At 40.4% G+C, this 19,867-nt stretch overlaps 2 protein-coding genes across 5 annotated transcripts; one reads left to right on the top strand and one right to left on the bottom strand.

Annotated features, from left to right (window-relative positions):
* The first annotated feature begins 1,071 nt into the window (after positions 1 to 1,071).
* Positions 1,072 to 5,886, top strand: misp3 (MISP family member 3). 2 transcript variants are annotated; one of them, XM_078268902.1, is made up of 4 exons: positions 1,072 to 2,485; positions 3,756 to 3,829; positions 4,168 to 4,259; positions 5,148 to 5,886. In XM_078268902.1, the coding sequence occupies exons 1-4, from the start codon at positions 1,087 to 1,089 to the stop codon at positions 5,212 to 5,214; spliced, it is 1,632 nt and encodes a 543-aa protein (XP_078125028.1). In that variant the 5' UTR covers positions 1,072 to 1,086; the 3' UTR covers positions 5,215 to 5,886. The 2 variants fall into 2 exon arrangements, with proteins under 2 accessions (XP_078125028.1, XP_078125038.1); XM_078268912.1 differs by lacking the exon at positions 4,168 to 4,259.
* A 5,281-nt stretch (positions 5,887 to 11,167) lies between these two features.
* On the bottom strand, positions 11,168 to 17,764 carry LOC144537242 (uncharacterized). 3 transcript variants are annotated; one of them, XM_078280807.1, is made up of 11 exons: positions 17,587 to 17,763; positions 17,010 to 17,158; positions 16,751 to 16,907; positions 15,756 to 16,139; positions 14,623 to 14,904; positions 14,509 to 14,532; positions 14,239 to 14,340; positions 14,092 to 14,122; positions 13,614 to 13,663; positions 13,408 to 13,442; positions 11,168 to 11,490 (listed from the first exon to the last, which is right to left on the bottom strand). In XM_078280807.1, exons 1-11 carry the CDS (start codon positions 17,654 to 17,656, stop codon positions 11,392 to 11,394), a joined length of 1,383 nt encoding a protein of 460 aa, XP_078136933.1. In that variant the 5' UTR covers positions 17,657 to 17,763; the 3' UTR covers positions 11,168 to 11,391. The 3 variants fall into 3 exon arrangements, with proteins under 3 accessions (XP_078136933.1, XP_078136951.1, XP_078136940.1); XM_078280825.1 differs by having other exon boundaries at positions 17,010 to 17,154; positions 17,587 to 17,668; XM_078280814.1 differs by lacking the exon at positions 13,614 to 13,663 and having other exon boundaries at positions 13,408 to 13,429; positions 17,587 to 17,764.
* Positions 17,765 to 19,867: the final 2,103 nt, after the last annotated feature.

Raw genomic sequence — 19,867 nt, 5'->3', positions numbered from 1 at the left:
CAGGAACAGGGTCCTGTCAACCCACTAGACGAGTGTGTCAATGACTTCTTGGCGCACGGCGAAGTGGGTGCAACCATAAGTCACTCCCATCACAACTCCTCACAACTGCGAGACAAAAAGGCTCCCACAGCAGAACCTGAAGAGGACATAGACGGCCTGGATCCTGGAGCTCGAGACCAAACCCTCCAAGAGAACCGAACGCTCTCAATAACCGAAACAGCTGATGCAACCAAATCGGAAAATCAGGAATCAACGAGAATTAGTCTGTGCACCCCAAGGGAGACACAAGACATGGTGACAGACTTAGAACAAGTTGCCCAACTATCAGAAGCATTACAGGCTCAAGAGAAATCTGAAAAGTCTGCTGATTCATGTGAGAATGCTTTGCCACCTCCTCCTCCCCTCACTGCTTCATCAACAGAGGAATGCTTTGAGAAAGAGAGACTTTCCAGCTTAGAGGGGGAGGTGGCTGAGTGGATCAGTGATGCTGAGATTATGTCAGACCCAGCAGAAGACATTGCGTCCCCTGATAGCCAGAGTAGTCAAGAATGGCAACCTCTTCTCACTGAGCCAGTGAATAGAGAGGTAGATTCATCCTGTGAGAAAGTGAAGGGACATAATGTGACAACAGAGAAGAATGGCATACAGCTGAACCTCTCACCAGATGGTTTTGACAACAGTAAACCTGAAAATAATATGTCAGGGGCTGCAGCTGCTGGAATAACTTTAACTTCTCATCATTCTCCGTCTGACAGAAACAACTCAGATGATGTATATACGGTTTGCTCTCCTCCTTTTGCTGATGAAAGTGAGGAAGAAGAGGAAGTGAGCATGCATATTATGTCTTGTCAGCAGCAATGGACTGCACTAGATATCAGACGCAAGGCTTTCAAACCCTCATATTCTGCTGATATTTCAGTTTCCACTGAACAAGACCGAACCTCAACCCTGGCTGCAGTTCCCTCAGCCAAACAGCAGAAGGAGCTATTGTCCAAGAGACAAAGTGAACTTGCCCCCAGGGGAGCAAACCAGGAAGCTGCACAACAGGTGCTCGGCCAGAGCTTTTCACCTTTGTCTACCGTTGCCATGGAGCTGTCCAATCAGGGCGGGGCAGCTTCTCAAGGCTCTGGTTATGTTGTAGCTGTGAGAAAACCGCACAACAGGGCGGGGGAAAGGACAGAGGCAGAAAGCAAGCAAACAGGTGGAGAGGGAGGACAGAAAGAGAGTGGACTCAAAAGAAACAAGGCGGTTGGGCAGAAACACGGTGGAGGACTGTTGACATTTTTAAAAACAATCCAAACACAAGAGTTAAAGACAAAAAAACACAGCTTTGTATCTTCTAAACACACCAGGATGGAAAGTGACTCCTATGATGATAGCCAGAGTGACAGTGGAGTTTCAGCGGACTTCTCCCCATGCAGCACTTTGGAGGGCAACACCATCTCTACAGGCACTCCAGCAGCTATACCCAAAGAGACTCCCATTGAGAGGGAGATCCGACGGGCTATAGAGCGTGAACACAGCCTGAGAAGGTCTAGAGGTCTTCCAAATCCACCCACTTCGCCAGAGTATGTAGACATCCCTTTAAGGAAAACTGTTCTCTGCCAGCCGATAAATGCTCAGTCTGAGAGGTGTCAAGGTAAAGACAGGCAGTTTGCAGGCAAGAAGATGCAGCATGAGATCCATGAGGAGGCCCAGAGGGAACAGGATCTGGTCAATCTTGGGAAAGTTCCAGGTTTCTATGACAAAGGCACTGTACGCCAAGTCAAGGAGAGGAAACAGCTTTTTGAGGCCTTTCAGAAACCCAAAGACTCAATTTTGACTCTGTCAGCCAGGAGTAAGGCCACGTCCTGGTCCTCTGCCAGTGACATTTCAACCCTGGAGAACGAGGACGACATGTCATCACAGGCATCCACCATAGGAGGCTCATATGAGGAGAGGATTCCCACACAGAGCCCAAACCTAGGAGGGGGTTTCACTTCTTTGACCCCCCGAGGACCAGGCTTCTCTGAGGGGACAGCCTGTCAGGTCATCATCCTAGAGAACAATCTGAGTGTCCCAGCACAGAAGCTCTACCACGTCAAACCAGAGGCAGAGCCCTTTACTGTAGTCGACTCAAGTCCTAACATCTCATCATCCAGGACAGAAGGACATGGTGGGATTAAAGTGAGAGAGCAGGAAAAGGAGGAGGAAGAGGAGGAGGTGACACCCAAGGAGAACCCCTTTTTCAAACTGCGCACCTCAACAAATTTAGTCAAAGTGGAGCAGGACATCCGGGAGGCTCAAGAGAGGGAGAAGGAGCTTCACAGGCAGAGGATCAGTCTGTATGGGGGTACAGAGGGTGCAAAAGGAGGGGGAGGAGGAGGAGAGAGGCCAGTCAGCACAGAAGGAAAGAGTCCCACTTTGTCTTCTTCTTCACTGAGTGGACTGTCTGTTCCTGACTTACCTGGCTCATCATCCAGAGGGGGAACTAGACCCACAGCAGGTTAGTGTAGAGCTGAGTGTTGGTCTAGAGCTAGAAATGAGTGTGTGCAGGGCATGATTGATTCCGCTTGCCCCCACAAGCCCATACTGACAATTTGTTTGTGTGTATGGATGCTTCTGTGTGGGTATGTGTGTAATTTTTATCTGTGGTGAGATGATGAAAACCCCCCAAAACAACCTCGGGAGCACATTATTTCATTTTTTCTCATGGTCAGTGGAAAACCTCGAAACAGCTTTCGAAATAAGTGTTAGCTGTTATGAGCAATAATTTTGCACTGGAGACCATAAGCTGGCCGACAAGAAAATAGAATTCTGTAACTCCACTATAAATAAAGCATCTAGTCTGTCATATTAATTGCAAAAGCTGAGGTAAAGAAAAGACCTGAGTCATATCTCCACACTTTATTGTGTCAGCAGAAAAGGAGTGTGTTGGAAGAGTCCAGTTTTGGGATGAAGCGTTCAAAAAGTGCATACAACTTTTTTAGTTTTATGACGATATAGAGTTAGTGTAGAGACTCATGACAACAAGAGCAAATGTGAAATACAGTGCTGCCAATAAGGCATAATAAGTTATTACGTAATGTGCATTTCTTTCAACTCTTCTGCCATTGTATGCACTGTACTGTATAGCAGTCCGGAGTTGCTCAACTAAATAATATATATAGATATATAGACATATAGATATGTCTATATAGCTATATATATCTATATATATATAGATATAAATATGTGTGTGTTGATAAAGGGTTAGTTCAGTTCATTTGGCAGGGCTGCGGGGGTACATCAGACAACGGACTCCTGTGTGTGTGCGTGCGTGCGTGGGTGCGTGTGTGTGTGTGTGCATGTGTGTATTGTTAGTAGGAAGGGCTGTATGCGGTTGTATATGAATGAAAGGGTCACCAGTCATCTTAGGTTTAACAACTGTGTGACAAACCGATCAGGGTGTGCTACTACAGGACCTGAATGACCATGACTCAGTGTTGGGAAATGAACAATCATGTATTGTTTTGTAGACAATGAGATATGCAACCTTTTTCATATTCCTTTTTTTTTTTTTTTTTCTCTTTCACCAAGTTCATGTTCAATCAAACACATTTATTTTCCCTTAGTTCCCTCTGCATTCCTCTCCTCTTCATGTTCACTCTTAATTTGATTCAAGGAGGCTTTATTGCTCACATTGTGAACAAAATCACATGAACGCCTTGGCCTTATTGCTATCCTGCTCTTGCTCAACCTGCCCGCACACACTTTTTATTCTTTCTCTCTCGCAGCACGCCAGTCAGTTGGCAAGTTCGGCATGTGGCCCCCTGCCCAGGCTGAAAAGGAGAAGATTAACCAGCCAGAGGTGAGTCAGCATTGCCAGTCGTCCTATTGCAATTAAGTTTAAACAATACAATTTTCCTTCTGAAAACACGAGGCCTCATAGTGAAAGTATTTTTTGCTCTATAAAATGAACACACCAACCCCACCTATCTGGCACACTTGGTATAGGACATGAAAATGTAGGCAAATCACCTTCCTAAGTCTCCTTCAAATGCAGTTAAGAGGATATCAGGTTCCTTAATCATAAAGCTTCTTTAACTGAGAGTTCACATGAATTGCAATGTCGCTTTGGGGGTTCAATTAGTCTCTCAGCAGCATGAATATGAATGCATGTTTCAAACTGCACTGCCTGGATTGTAGGTGGGTCCAATGAAGAAATGCTCTTGGGAGGATGTCAGCATCTCTTTTCACCAAATATGGGCCAAAACATCTGATAACATACTGAACACACAGTAAGGAGCTTATCTTTATAGATAATAGAAGAAGTCAAATAGCCCTGAGACAGCGAGGGAGGGAGAGTCTGTAGAGTGTGTTTGTGGGCGGAAGTGTGTGTGTGTGTGTGTGTGTGTGTGTGTGTGTGTGTGTGTGTGTGTGTGTGTGTGTGTGTGTGTGTGTGTGTGTGTGTGTGTGTGTGCAGTCAATAGTGTAGAAAGAGGAAAGTCAATTGACAATCCCACTGATTTCTGTTACCTGCCTTGTGGGTGTTGCATCTCTTTGAAACTGTGGTACCTCTGATTAGAGTTGAGTTGTGCTCCGTGGCTTTAGCTCTTTAATTCAGTTTGGCATTTACTTCAGTTTGACGTCAGCATTAGAAACGTTTTGCTGTCTTTCCTCTCTCTCTCTCTCTCTCTCTCTCTCTCTCTCTCTCTCTCTCTCTCTCTCTCTCTCTCTCTCTCTCTCTCTCTCTCTGTCTCTTTCTTCTTTCCCTCTCTGCTGGTTAGTTATCTGCACTCTGCACAGACCTGGATCCTGATTAAAGTTCAGGAATAAATGGAAGATTGCAGGAGAAATTGGCCTGTTTTTTACTGAGTCATTCCGAACATGGCCTTGGATCACAGTCGCAGTAACCTCCCTTTGACTTACAGAACTAACGATGCTCATCCAAAGAGATGTCCTCTAGAGGAAATATGTACATTCCTCTGTCTCTTTTTGCTCTTTTTTTCTTCCTGTTTTGGCTTATTGGACTTGTCTCCTGCTCCCACACATCTAATGTTTCTGCTCTTTAATTCTGTTTCTTTTTCAACACCCACTTTCACATGCAACGTTCTGTCTCATTTACATTGCAAATTGCAATCACCAATTACTCCTGCTGTCCCGTCCTTTCCCGTCCTTTCACCCAGGTCCTCCAGAGTCCCCGGACCCCCAGACAGAAGACCCCTCTGGTACAACGCTGGGAGTCAGGTCTAGTCAACGGGCACAACATAGAAGACGACTGAGGAGACGTTCACAGGGCGTAACTGAAGGAGGGAGGAAGGTTACCAGAGACCTGTAGTCTTTTGAAGTGGAGGGCTGAAAGACTGTGAGATAAAAAGAAAAGCAGTGTAAGGAAATTGGGAGCAGACTAAAGGAGGGAGCAGTGATGAAGTAGAGGAAAGGGAGAATGTGAAGTGAGAAAGAGGTCAGGGATTGAGGCTACAAAGGGGGTCAGGAGGATTGGGAGCAAGGAAAAGGATTGGCGGTGGACTGAAAACCCTGAAGAGTCCTTCATCGAGGAGGAGAGAAAAAGAAGGAAGAGGGCCACGTTATTAGTGGATAAGCACTTGGCCTGTTTCTGGTGCTGGAAAACTCTGAGACTAATGAATGTAAAAAGGCAAAACAAAATAATAACACTGCACTGGTGAAAAGAAAAAAATTATTAAGAATGGGATTTTCAAACTTTAATGAAGTTCTTAACCATTGGATTTTTTTAATAATAATGAAACGTTATTTCTTGATGAAAATAAATTGAGTGGTACAGTATCTAGCTAGAAAGATTGTGTCATCACCAGTTTTATGCCTCTAATAATGTCTCACACTGAGTTACTAGTTTATTACACCTGTACAATCTAATGCAATCCCATACAACATCCATGCAATAAATCCTATCTTTGTGTAGCTCCGTCTGTTCAATTTTTATTGACATTGTGTTAAAGAGTTATTATCCACAGCACTGTGTCAGCGCTGGAGGAGTCTATATCCTCAATGTTCCACTTCCGGTATTGTTCAGGTGCTGCCGGAAAAAGAGAATTAATTTCAGCAATTATTGTATTTGATCACTTAATTGAGGTGTTCCTTTTGAACTGGTAACTCTGCAGTATATAGGCCAGTGATCTGGATTATTACACAAGTCATAATTCCTGAATAGTTACTTCTTTTGTACATGCATCACTACTGAGAGCTGGATTATAGTGCAATAAGGCACCTTCTTAAAAAAGTGTTGATCTGGATTTCAGAGCTGAATGATGCTACATACTAGCCTGACATCGTCATACTTCCCGACCTTGAATGTCGTGGGCGGGGCTAAGTTCAGCTGGCATCCAGGCTAGCTACATACTGTAATACACATCTAATGCTTAAATAATAGCAGCTCTCTATTGTTTAGATGTGTACCTTTTTTTAAATGATGCAGTAAATTAGTATTTTGGAATGCAACTTGATTCACATAATTAAGGTGTCTCCTTTATTGTCCTTTATTTCTCTTTTTTTCTTCTTTTTTTGTACCTGTCTGAGGCCGACATAATATGACGCTAATATATTCAGCATTATTGTATTCTACTAACTCATACACCACAGCAGCCTAAAATGAAACTAATTAAGGTGGGCTGAAGTCAATAATGGAGCCCTGTCAGTACAGTTTCTCTTTCAGGGCTTGACCCTTTAGCACCAACACTATGTTTGGACCACAACGCAAATGCCACTGATCCTCTGAACAATTTTCTGCTTTATGTTCTATCTTTATTTGGGTCCCTCACACTGTCAGTGGTCAAAGAGAAAATGTGTCACCATGGATACAGCTTTGGAAAAAGATGTAAGCTTTGCTAGAATTAGGCAGCATAAATGCCACCGTGGACCTGTGGAACTGTGTGTGTGTGTGTGTGTGTGTGTGTGTGTGTGTGTGTGTGTGTGTGTGTGTGTGTGTGTGTGTGTGTGTGTGTGCGTGTGCGTGTGTGAGAGAGAGAGAGAGAGAGAGAGAGAGAGAGAGAGAGAGAGAGAGAGAGAGAGAGAGATCAGCAGACCATGCTTTAGTGACCTCCCAATCTCCTATGAATAATTCATCACCTTATTCTGACTGGCCCAGCGACATTGCCAGAACATTATTATTATGGTGGAGCTGCCGCAACGTAAGTGCTTAAAATTATTAATAAGCTTTATTCCTCACTAGGAAACTTCCCTCATATTGCCACATTGCCATGTCTAATGGCAGATTACCTTAGTCTGTCAACATATTTAAAATATGAAAACGAACTACACTCCCTACCAGACCAACAGCTTGGCACCGAGGAGACGATTCGCAAAACACAGTATACTTTCTGTTTTGTTATCTTGGAATAATTTCAGAGTCAAAGATCAAAGATGATTTTTTTTTATGCCCAGACAATCAAACATGCAACTACTTCCCAAGTTTTCTCTCTCTCTCTCTCTCTCTCTCTCTCTCTCTCTCTCTCTCTCTCTCTCTCTATGATATATAATCTGGCTGCTTTTTAGATCTGCTGATGCAAAAATGAACCTGGACACCTGTCTATCACCTGCTCAGCTCCAGGCTCATTTCCATTATATTTCATTATCACCATTTTCCAAAGTACTGCTGGCACAAAATCATCGCAGCAGCATTGTGTGAGACAGTCGGCGTTTAGAGGATTAGCTGCTGCACAAACAGAAATTCCGTCACGGAACGGAAATTTCAAAAAGAGAAAATACTGGCATCAGCATTATTGTCAGAAAAGATAGTATTTCAACTTAGCATGTTTCCTTAATATAAGATCTAAATACTTCTTCTTATACTCCTAGTTATATTTGGGCATGTTGCAAAAAGAGGCTGCCTGTCTCTATGGAGGAAGTTGTGGACCTCCTGAATTACCTCTGTTGCATAGAACCTTCAGCTGTTAAGTCATAAACTCAGTTTATGCTTTTATAATCTGGGGGTATGAGATAAGCAGGGACACAGAATAGGTAATTAAGGTGGCAGGGGATACCATGGTTAAAAGTTTACCCCAAAGATTGTGTGTTTTCCAGAGATGGTGTGTTTCTGTGTGAGAGGTTTTATGGCAGGAAAAAGTCAAGTAGAGATGTGTGTTCAGGCGTTCGGTCAATAAGGTCACGACAAGGAGACGGGGTGTCTGTCAATCCCATTTGGAGGAATGAACAGACAGCTGCCATCCCGGGATGCATGAAGCATCCCCCATGCTGAGGAGGAGGAGGAGGACCAAGCGCCCAAAGGGAATAAAAAGAGAATGTAAACTGTATTTGAATTGAATTGAATTGCTCATTTGACTTGGGAGGTATCGGAAATCTCAGTTAGTGAGCCCACATGTGCCTTATATCTTAAAATACTGTTACTAAAAGTGTTAATTGTAATCTATCGTCTCAGTGATTTTATTTTAAGTCCATTGGTTAAGAGATCTTCCAGTGAATACGCAAAAGAGGATAGTTTATAGTGTAAAACAACTGGGATCAGAATTTAAAGTGAGAGCCTGTGAGCCTAACGGTGCAGAACAAGACAAATCCTCTTCAACTGTCAACAGACAATAAAAGAAATTCAGAGATTATTCTTTTGATTTCCTCACATATGGGCCTTATGCATATCATAATGCTTCATGTGGGTGTGTGTTGTGTCGCTTTGATGTTCAAGAGAAGGGGGAATAAAATGGCAGAGCTGAGTCATAGAGAATAAACACAAAATTTGATTGTATGGAGAGGAAAAGAGGACCTATTTAATGCTCATTCACTGCAAACACACATCTCCATCTTTATATAGGATTGTGTCTAGTAATATGTTGTTATTTTCTATTATTGAGCCTTAAAAATATATATATATATATTCTTAAAACAAGTGACGAAAACATGGGTTGGGAGAGTATCTGTTCCAAATCAGTCCATTTTTAAACCTTCCTAGAACTCAGATAATAGAAGAAATGGATTTGTTAACAAAATAAAATGGCTCTTAATCAATGAATGGTTCTTAAGTCTTAATATGCATCACCAATGACCAATTTGCCATATACAGTATGCTCTACAGTCAGGTAGAGAAGAGTGCAAAAAAAGGTTATAAGTAGTTGTGCAGCACAACTCTTTATAACCTTATTACACACACTGTTACACTCAACAGCTCACATTTGCTTTTGCCCTTGAAATATCAATTATTTTACAAGGCTGTCTGCTAAATATTACCGAGTGTTCCTGTAAAGCCACTGACAGGAAGGGTCGTCAGCAATCAAAAGGCCTTGAGCTATGGACAAAGACAGCATTTTTTCTTGGTTGTAATTTATTGAAGATAATCACATGACACAATTTGCTATCCGACCTAAATCCTCACTTACTAAATTAATGAAGTGCATTGCAACAGATTAAATTAGAGATTAGATTATGGACCAAAGTCGGCTGCTAAAACTTCCAGTCTTCGGATTCCAGCAAACACCTCCTATGCAGTCTCTGCATACACTCCTTTAGCTATCACATTGGAGACACAGTATGGGGTGGCTTTAAAAGGGTAATTATCATGAGTTATAGGATTGCCAATGTCATTTAATATCAACCTGACTCATAGTTCAGGGTGAGGCTGCCACAAGCCAGTGTGCTGTGGGTGCAAATTAAGGTGCCACTTGAATTCAGCACATCGCTCAAGCCTCTTATCGTTAGTCTGCCTCTTATTCAAACAAATCAGACGAAAGCCATTATCTGAACCTGAATATCTCCACTGTGTGTGCTTGTGCTTGCGTGTGACCGCATAGGAAGAGTAAACTGTGGCTCAGACATGACAAAACCGGTCAGACTTTGCAATCCTTAAATAAATCTGTGTTGTCCTGTCCTCACATGTCATCTTTTTTTTCTGCCTGGACAAATGAATAAATAGATTTCCCCGTGTGCATTTCTGCTACTGATAGAAAGCCCTGTGCTGCTAAAGAGGCCAATAAAATGTAATAAAACTCAGTACTAATATAGAGTTGGCTTCTACTGCTTCCTGAAGTACATTGACAGCCCTTCTTTGCTGAATTATTGTCCTCCATAAAAAAAAAAACACACACACACAAACAGGTGGGTGTTGTCTCTCCCTCCTGAGTCCTTTTTCTTTCTTACTTGTGCACAGTATTGATGTCAGCACATTTACTTACAATGTAGGAATTAAAAACTAATATACTGTAGATATGAGGGCTTAATCATAATGTCCTTAGGTTCGATGCTTCTCCCATCATCATATGGTAAAAAGTAAGCTGCAGCACATATCAGTGGCTGTTGCTTAACTATATAGATACACCTGGATTGCTCAGCTTTATGCACGTCAAAGTCACATTGTTCCACTGAACCTGTTTTGTCAATTATAAAGGAAGGCAACTTGATAAATGACACTCTTTAGGTTGTGCTGTACTGTAGGTGTGTTTTACAAATTATATCTAAGCGGTGCCCTCTGCAGGATATTTAGCAACACTACAGCAGGACAAATTCAGTAAGTGATGTTAGTTGTCTTTTCCTTCACAATCACTACCCACCGTGTCACACAGGTATGCCAGAACGTATTACATTTGTGAGATATATTATTATGTCCTGGCCCGGCCCCAGATTATATTTCTGAATGACTCTGCACTTATCAACCTGCACACAGTCTGAGGTCCTCAGGCAGGAACTTGTTTGCTGCTTCTATCTTCTTCTTTTTTTATCACCTTGTTTATTTAGGGTAATTTATTTTAATAAATACACATTCATTGTATTAATGTGTGTATGTAGGTTGGTATATGTACTAATCTGTAACATGTATACATATTCTCACATTTTTTCTTGTAAAGCACTTTGAAATTTCTGGTTTTGATACAGTAAGTGCTACATCAATAATAAACAAGTTTAATATTATCACCATTACTATGTAACTGCAAATAAAAATAATGTTTAAAGCTCCGTATATAGTATAGTACTATGTAGTATATAGCACTACAAAATAAATTGTATAGTTAAGCCTAAAGACTATACAGATAGATACAAAACAATCCATTAAGTAGCTAGTACTACATTCTGTGACGTCTGGTCAAAGTACTTCTGCTGATGAAGTTCCTGCAATAAGGTGGAAAGCTCCGAAGCAACTACTAAAAGGACCTTGCAGTGAGATTGTTTTGGCATTTGCTTTTTTCTTAAGGTCAAGAATAAACAAGTTATTAACAAAACAGATACAAACTTAATAATAATAAAATCTGTATTTGGATTCACTGGCTCAGTAACATGTAAGATCAAACAAACATCATATCCTGTCAATTTTACTGCCACACATGAAATAGGAACTGAGGAAATAGCCCTTCCTGTCCCGCTGTGTAACGCCAACTGATGCTACATTGATAAACTACTCAAATAAAGTATAAACACAGAGAGAGAGAGGGAGAGAGAGAGCAAAAACAAACATTTCTAATGGATTGGAGGGATCGGGGTTGTGAATGTGGAAAGCGAGTTCCATAAAGGAGATCTGGAGCCTGTCTCTGTAGTTGTGTCCACACTGGCCCATTCCTGCAACATACACAAACACACAAGCTGTTAAAGATCTCAGTGTAGGGTCATTTTCTGTGACATACTCATACACATTCTGCTGTTTCCTTTTGTTCTAATTCAATCATCACTTTCTCACTCTGTCAAATGACCTATATTCACATTTCATAACAGACCAATTATGTTTCTGCCCGTGTTCCTAGATCCAATCAGTCTTTGGATACTGCTCTTTAAATATCATCGCAATTCTGTCTTTTACACCTCCGCATCACCACCATGCCATGCCATTCCCTCCAGTATGTCCATGTTCCATCACACACATAAAGGCTTCACTCTACAGCATCCAGCCTCCAGAGAGATCCTGCCTATCACCCATCTTCATATGGGCCTATGCTTAATGAAGATGCTTCACATCGATGGAGTCTTATCGCCAAAGTCTTTCTCTGTTGCAAACCTCAATAAATATTGTTATACACTTTCAATTGATCTCTAAGTTCAAAATCTTCAAATTACTTTGCTGTGCAGCGACAGCATGTAACAAAACAAGACATAATTGATAAAATACCCCCAAAACACCTGCCTTTCTTGATCAAATTACTGCTCTAAAGTAAAATGTAAGACAAAGACACTCCAGATCACTGCTAAGAATGAAACACGTCTGATATTAAATATTCAGTTCAGATGTTTCATGATAGCAAGTATCAGCTGGCGATGACAGCATTCCGTCCTCTTAAGATGGTTGCTCAGTAACAGTGTGCAGAGAGAGAGAGAGAGCCTTCAGTCTAATGACTGAGTCTGATACTGAGATGAATGAGTCCTTCATAGAGCTAATTTATCAACGCGATAATATATGTGTAGGTTGACAGTGTATTTGGTGATTGGCAGTGTGTGCTTACATGTGTTTGTATGTGTGTGTGTGTGTGTGTGTGTGTGTGTGTGTGTGTGTGTGTGTGTGCGTGTTTCTGTGTGTGTCTGTGTGTGTCTGTGTGTATCTGTGTGTGTCTGTTTACAGCAAAAGGATCAGGGAAGTTTACAGTTGTTTGTTAAATTAAATCTACAGGAGGAACATGCTGTAGACCGCAGAAATACCAGAAATACCTAAAGAAGAGAATCGGACTAATGTCAGAAAACTGCACATGATCGGCCTTATTTTAGGTTAAAATGAATATTATTGCTATTGCAAAGCTTAACATGCTTAAAGGATAAGTCTGGTCATATTCTATGTTTTTGTTATTGTCAACAAATCCCATCAAAAGACCAAAGATTATATATATATGATATTAGATTTACATCTCCAGTAGGAACCAATGGGCTTGAGGCTGAGTGCCACAGACTAGAGCTGAAGATCTTTGCCCGAACTTGATGGGTTCGGTCGGGTTCTGTCTTAATTTCTCTCATTTTACACGGGCTGGGGCCGGGCTCGGGCTTGTGCTCCGGGTTGCTCGGTAAATGAGCGGTCAGGTGATGCGTTTCGATTAGCGTGAAAATGGATGCTGAGGAGGAGAAACGGAGGCTGGCCTCTGGAGGACTTATTTTATTTCTTTGTTCCAACTTCTACGTTAGTCATGAATAAATGATGTTTGAATAATGTCGGGCTGTAAACGGGTTTGGGCTTTTAAAAAGCTGTCAATCAAAATGTCCTTGTCGGGCTTGGGCCGAATTCTGTCGGGCTCGGGCCTTGTCGGGCCAAACTTTTAAGGCCTGATTACAGTTCTACCACAGACACTCTGGGAAAGTCAGAAAGTAAAGAGAGACGGACTATTGGTTGATTCATGGGATGAACAATAACAATAACAAAAAGCCAGCCAGCCTCATTCTTTAATTCAAAGTGTTGTAATAGGAGGTACAAAGGTAAAAGGAAGCTATTGCCACATCATAGTTTATAAATCACCAAATAATATTTATTAGAAATTGGAGATTCAGATGATTCATAACTACCTGAGACGGGAACCTTGTACGCCTGAGTGTAAGATCTGCAAAACACAGAAGAAGAAAAACAAGCAAGCACAATATCAAGCAGTGGTTTGTATCAGTATATCTCTTTACTTCCATGAAATATACTGCAGAACTAAAATTGCCTTGTAGAAACTAAAGGAATTTGAATGCAGATAATTAACAAGTCATAAATATGACTGTAAACTCACCAACAACATGGTCCTTAGCATGAACTTGAGCCCAGAACTGGGCTTCCTGTCTGAAACAGTTCAACACAGCAACATGTTTTACCACAATACCAATTATGCAATGCACTAATGCATTTTATGTACCAAGTTATATGGAAATCAACATGATAACCCCAGATCGGAGCTGTGTAAAGGCAAGCCATAATGTGTAATGGATATTCTTATTGTGAGAGAGGGATCAATAAAGTGCAGCAACTTTTCTCTGCTGGCCATTATACATTTTTAAACTATATAATATTTGTGCAATCTCTAAGCAATTTTAGGGTATATGTTTTAGTGATACCTTTGTTTAAAACAGTTTGTTATGTTGCCAACTTGAGAAAAATATTTGCAGTTGCTTATGTGTCACGGCTGTCTCGCTTGTTTGTGGTAACTTTAAGAAGACAAAATTATTCTGGATAGACAAACAGGGATTTAATGAGCACTGAAAAGACAATACCTTTTCTTCTTTTCCTCAGCCGCTGCTTTAACTTTAAGGGATTGTGAAAAGAGAAGAAATAGAGGAAATAATAAGTTTCACAATGGAAGACAATCACGGCTGCATGAACGTATCATGTGAGAAAGCAGAGATTCATGTGTAAAATACCTTTCCTGTGTGCCACCACAAGCACGAGTGCCACTGAGCAGATGAACAATACCACAGCAGAGAAAGAGCCCAGTACGAGAGGCCAGTCCACACCGGACAAATCTGCAGACATTTGTTTATTTGTTTACATCTCATTGGCATTAATGTGAGATATATAAATATTTGTATTCATGGTCACTGGAGTCATTTCTTTTGTCTTTTACTCCCTGCCACTCAAAATGTGTACTATAAAACTACGTATGAAATAATGACACATTATTGCAGGTCTACCTGTTGTTGATGGAGGAGGAATTCCTGAAAGAAGAGAAAAAAAACAGTCACATTTTGTGTAAAATTATATATCTAATAAAAACACACAAATATAGTACAACTGTAAATCTGCACCTCTGGTTACAGCCAATGAAAGGCTGCGCTCAGAGCTGCTCCATTTCCCTCCCAGGAGGACATCGTACTGGCACTGGTAAAAAGCCACTGGAGTGTCCTGAACAGGCAGTGGGAAGGTGGCCTGATGGTCGAGCAAGGTGGCACGGTGAGTGGCAATAGGAAGTTCAATATCAGCCATGTAGAGGGAGAACACAGCACCGGGGTAAGCAGCAGAGCCTGTGCAGAACAAATGCCACACGTCCGTCTGCTGCTGGACGACAAGGGTGGGAACTGGCAACGCATCTAGCAACAGACAAAATCAGAGGAAACATTAGTCCGATTGGTGCTGACATGTGTCTTATAACCTCACTAGGTTTTACACTGTAGGCTATATATATATATATATAAAAAAAATCATGTTTCTAGATTGGATAAATAAGGTGTTATAGTTACAAGTTAAATCATGAATCGATAAATTGATTAGTCATTGAAGAGGAAATTAATCTGCAACAATTCTGAAAATCAATCAATCCTTAAAGTGATCTTTAGGCAGATAACTCACCAGTTCCAGCTTATCAAATGTGAATATTTGCTTTTGTTTTATACTATAGTAAACTAATCATTTTAGGGGTTTTGGACTGACAAAACGAGCAATTGAAATATGTCAAGTTGGACTCAGTGATTGGGATGGTGGGCATTTTTTGCTGTTGATTGACATTTAAAAAACATAATATATTGATTAAAAAAACACATAGTGAATATAATTACTAGCTGGATCCCTAGTTAAAACAGTTTCCAATTTTAATGAGCACTAAAACATTTGCCATTCAATGCAACATTCATCTCTTTTGCAAATGTTATTCATATAGTAATTAATTCAAATAACCAGAATATTATTCAGAATGCATCATAATAATAGTTACAATATCTAATTCCTAAACACAAAACAGAAAAAACAACATCCCATAACAATAAAATAACTTGAAAAAAGTATATGATTGATTGAAGAAAAGCCACTTAATGTAAAGGAAGTTTGTAAATGTTAGTCTTCAGTAAAGATTTAAAGGAAGTCAATGGAGTAACAAGGTAAACAACACAGAGGCTGTTCCAGAGCTTGCAGGCCCTAGGAGCAAAACGTTGTGTGACACCCTCACCTGTAATAGTGATTTGAACCATGTTACTGACAGTTGAATTGACCAATCCCCTTTTTTTGGTGATCTGGTAAAGGCAGGTGTACTCGCCCTCCTCTCCTCCCCTAACTGGCCCCACAGTGAAGACTCCTGGTTGGGGTTCAGGGTTTGATACCTGACTAGCCTGAGGCTGGAAGATAACAGATGTTGCCCCTGTTTGCACAGCAGCCCTCAGCAAAAGGAAGGCCACTGGTTTGTTGTTAATGACAGACTGGGACTGAAACTGGTTCAGAAGAGGGACTGAGCAGCTGAAGGATAGCATCTCCCCACGTTTTAGCACACCAGTAGAGGGATTCACAGACAAGACTGGAGGAGGGAAAGAGGGCATGGAGCGAGTAGGGACAGCATCTGGAAAGTACAGAAAGGGAGATGATAAAGAAACAATTATCTCTATGTTTTTGCGGCCTTATTACTTTTACATATTTGTTCCTCCGCACAAAACCCATGTAAACCCCAATGCTAACAACCTTTGTTGGTCACTGTTGCTAGCCAAATTTGTCTGTCACCGTCAACAGTAGAAGCCAGTACACATTGTGTTTGATGCTTTTGTGTGTATGTGTGTGTGGGTGTGTAGTTTCTATATGAAGTGCAGGATGTAACTACCACTCCACACACCCACAGAGCGGAGGACAATAAGAGACCGCAGAGAGCACCTGCATGCAGCAGTGTGTTTTGGAGGTTGGAAAGGAGCGGATGGGAGTGTTTATTATTTTATACCACATGTAGAATCACTACTGGGTGCAGAGTGAACAGATCAACTCTACAAACTCTTTTGTTTCTCTTCTAACGAGATGTGGAGCTACAGCCCATAGACCACATCACACTCTGCTTTGTTCTCTATACGAGACCTGTCTGAGTAAAAGCTTCCATCGAGAAACTGAGGGTCAAATCAGATTTTTAAATCAGTCACAGGCACAATTTCTATAAAGATATGCATTTAAAAAAAAACATAGACACACCTCTTGTGTGCTCCAGCTGCAAATATGGACTGAAAACACTGTAATGACCATCCTGGTCCTTGTACAGACAGCAGAAGAGTTGGACTGAATCCCCTTCTTTTACCCTCACAGTGAACTGAACCTCCTCAGCAGCAGACTGCAGCGCCTGAGAGTCCACCTCAATGAACGAAGAGAAACACAGAGAAGAATAAAATCACAGGAGCCCAGTGATAAAACAAAACACATCAGAAAAAAAAAATATATCCTTAAAAAAAAGTACCTTCTCTCTAGTTCGGTACAACATGAAATGAACCCCTCGGTGGCCTTCTGGGGCCCGGCAGACCAGAACCACTGCGCTCTTTGACCTCAAATAAATGTCAAGTTTAGGTGCAGGAAGAGGAGGAGAGGAAGTGGAAGCTGAAAGCCTTCCTAGACAGGAGAGAGAAAGGTATAACATCAGATCAAGTTGACAAATTCCTTTTGAGGTGGAGCAACAGTACAGCTGTGCAGCAGGCATGTAGAAACACTGCTGTTATTGCTACATGTGGTGACGCTCGCTTTGTACCAAACCGATGTTTGCAGCTAATCAGAAAATTACAATGTGACATGAAACTCAAAATGGAAATATTGCCTGTAACTTCAATATTTAGTAAATTTACAACAGACATAATTGTTTGTTTGTGTTAATGATTATATATGTAATGGCAATTGTTTACTTCTTCTTTAACCCCCCAAAAAATCAGTGAATAGATATTTCTAGTGGAAATGTAGTGTATTTTTTAGCTGTAAGACAAAACAAAAGAAATAACAATAAGAATAATGTATTTAGAAACACCTCTAGTATGTATGATACTTACCCCAAAGTTGTAGAGAAGTGAATAACAGAGTGTACATCCAGAGTGATTGTCCACCACTAACAACCTGCATCTTTGACACAAGAAGAAGACTGAATATAGTATGAAAGCACCTATAACCATAGGCTGCTCTCTCTCTCTCTCTCTCCCTCGCTCCCTCCCTCTCTCTCTCTCTCTCTCTCTCTCGCTCTCATCTGTTTTCTTAATACGCATCACATCCTCTTAAAGACAGAACGATTGGGGGAAGTTGAACCAGTAAACACACTTCCTTTTTTGGAGTCCACTGGTTGGGTGTGTGATGAGAATAAATAGCAGGCCTGTGTCTCAGTAACCCACATGTAAAAAATAATTTACTCAATTATTGGGAACACCACCTAAATTAAGATACCAATATATTATTTCCATGGCCTAGACAAGTTCAATCAACATTTGTGAACATGAGCTATAAAGTCTGGCGCTGCTCCATACACAATGATTAGGAGACTTTGTGGACCCACAGAATGTTTGTTTTCTTTTTATATTCCCAAATTAGCTTTATTCTATTGTAGTGCTCTCAGTTCTGAAACAGAAAATGTTCCCATATACTCAGAAAATTCCCCTGGGTGCTCTCAGTGTCATCTATAACATCTTTCCCGATTCATCATCCCTATTGTCTATGGAGCAGTTCCACACTTTATACCTGATGACTTCAAATCTGAGTTTTAGCACTCTACTTTTTGGATTTGGGAGAGATTTGTTCATGTCAAATATTTTTGGACTGTATAGGAATAACATATACTGTATGAATTTTGAAAATGTGCGTAGGTCCTCTTTAAGTGCAATTTTGAGGTACTACTTGACTAGTATTTCCATTTTTCATTATTCTACTCCTCAGCCAATATTTAGTACTTTTTACTAAACTACATTTATTTGACAACACAAGTTACTTTGCAGATTCACATTATTAATACAAAATATAAATCAACTAATAAATTATGTTGTATTATTATAAGCCAGGAATATGTAAAGTAGTTGAAATTAGTCTCACTTTGCAGCTGCAACATTAGTGAGATACATCTTTCTCACTAATGTTGCAGCTGCAAGGTGGGGCTAATTGTCAGGTTAGTGTATTATGTTAAAATGAAAATGTCATATTATGCAGATAAGATTTCATTTTCTGATAGATTACATTATTAAAGAAATAGTGTCATTAAATATTGTCATGATGATTACATCACTGCCTTTTTGTTTATTCATTGATAAAAATCTTAATACATTTTAGATGTTACAGCTGTTATGTTATTTTTTTGTTACTTAATACTGTATACTGTCATAGATTAAATGCAGAGTAGCCTACAACATGTTCAGCAAACTTGCCTTTTGTTTCGCGAAAAGGAAGTAGACTTAAAAGTGTTGGAAGGGTTTGAGTCAGCTGCATGTGCAAAGGATGGGAAAAAACGAGAAATTGCATAATAGAGACCAAGAATTTAGTCATTAAATGATGAACAAGATGTTTATAAACTATATAAACAACTCCAAACTTGAATCTCTGTGAGGCAGAAGTAGTTTAGTTTGCATAACAGAGGGACTAGAACTCAAGCCTTGAGGAGAATTAAAGTGTGCATTATAAATCTAATTCATCTCAAGGTGGTAAATATTCTATAAAAAGGATATTAAATCACATCAGTCATGGAACATTACTCTGGCAACTTCCACTATAGCACCCGGCAAAATAAAGAGTCATATTTCATAATGAATTCATCAACTCGTTCATCTACTCGTGTTTTATTGACAGTGAAGTCAGTTTTACTGCGGAGGAGTTATAAATTTAATCGCAAATGCAGATCCTTAAGGATGGCCTGCCTATCACTTTTTATATAAGAGCTTCCTCTTATAAAGAGTGATCAGGTGCAGCAACATTTTAAAACCTGTAAAACACAAAGTCACGTTATCTTGCTTTTAAGGAAACTGGGTTTAACAGGACAACTTTAAAACACTTTTTCTTTGTAGAATCTCTTCTAAAGATTCATATTTTGTGTCTCATTCCCACCCAATATACATATAAAATATGTACAGTGAAGGATACACAATGACGCATGTCAAATACAGAAGAGAATAACTAGTGGCTACTGGTGAGCTGGTGGTATATTTTTGAAGAATATGAGTTATGTTATATTGAGAATAGCATTGTTCTTTGAAATTCCCCACTGAATCATTTTCTAAATAAAACACAAATCCCCCCCTCCATTTTTACCAAGACATTGGTTTCTTTCCTTCATGTACTGTAGGCTAATACATGGCAGAG

This window comes from Sander vitreus, chromosome 2 (assembly GCF_031162955.1).
Source record: "Sander vitreus isolate 19-12246 chromosome 2, sanVit1, whole genome shotgun sequence".
Classification (NCBI taxonomy): Eukaryota; Metazoa; Chordata; class Actinopteri; order Perciformes; family Percidae; genus Sander; species Sander vitreus.
Note: the sequence above shows the minus strand (reverse complement) of the source record. Positions and strands in the feature narration are given on the sequence as shown.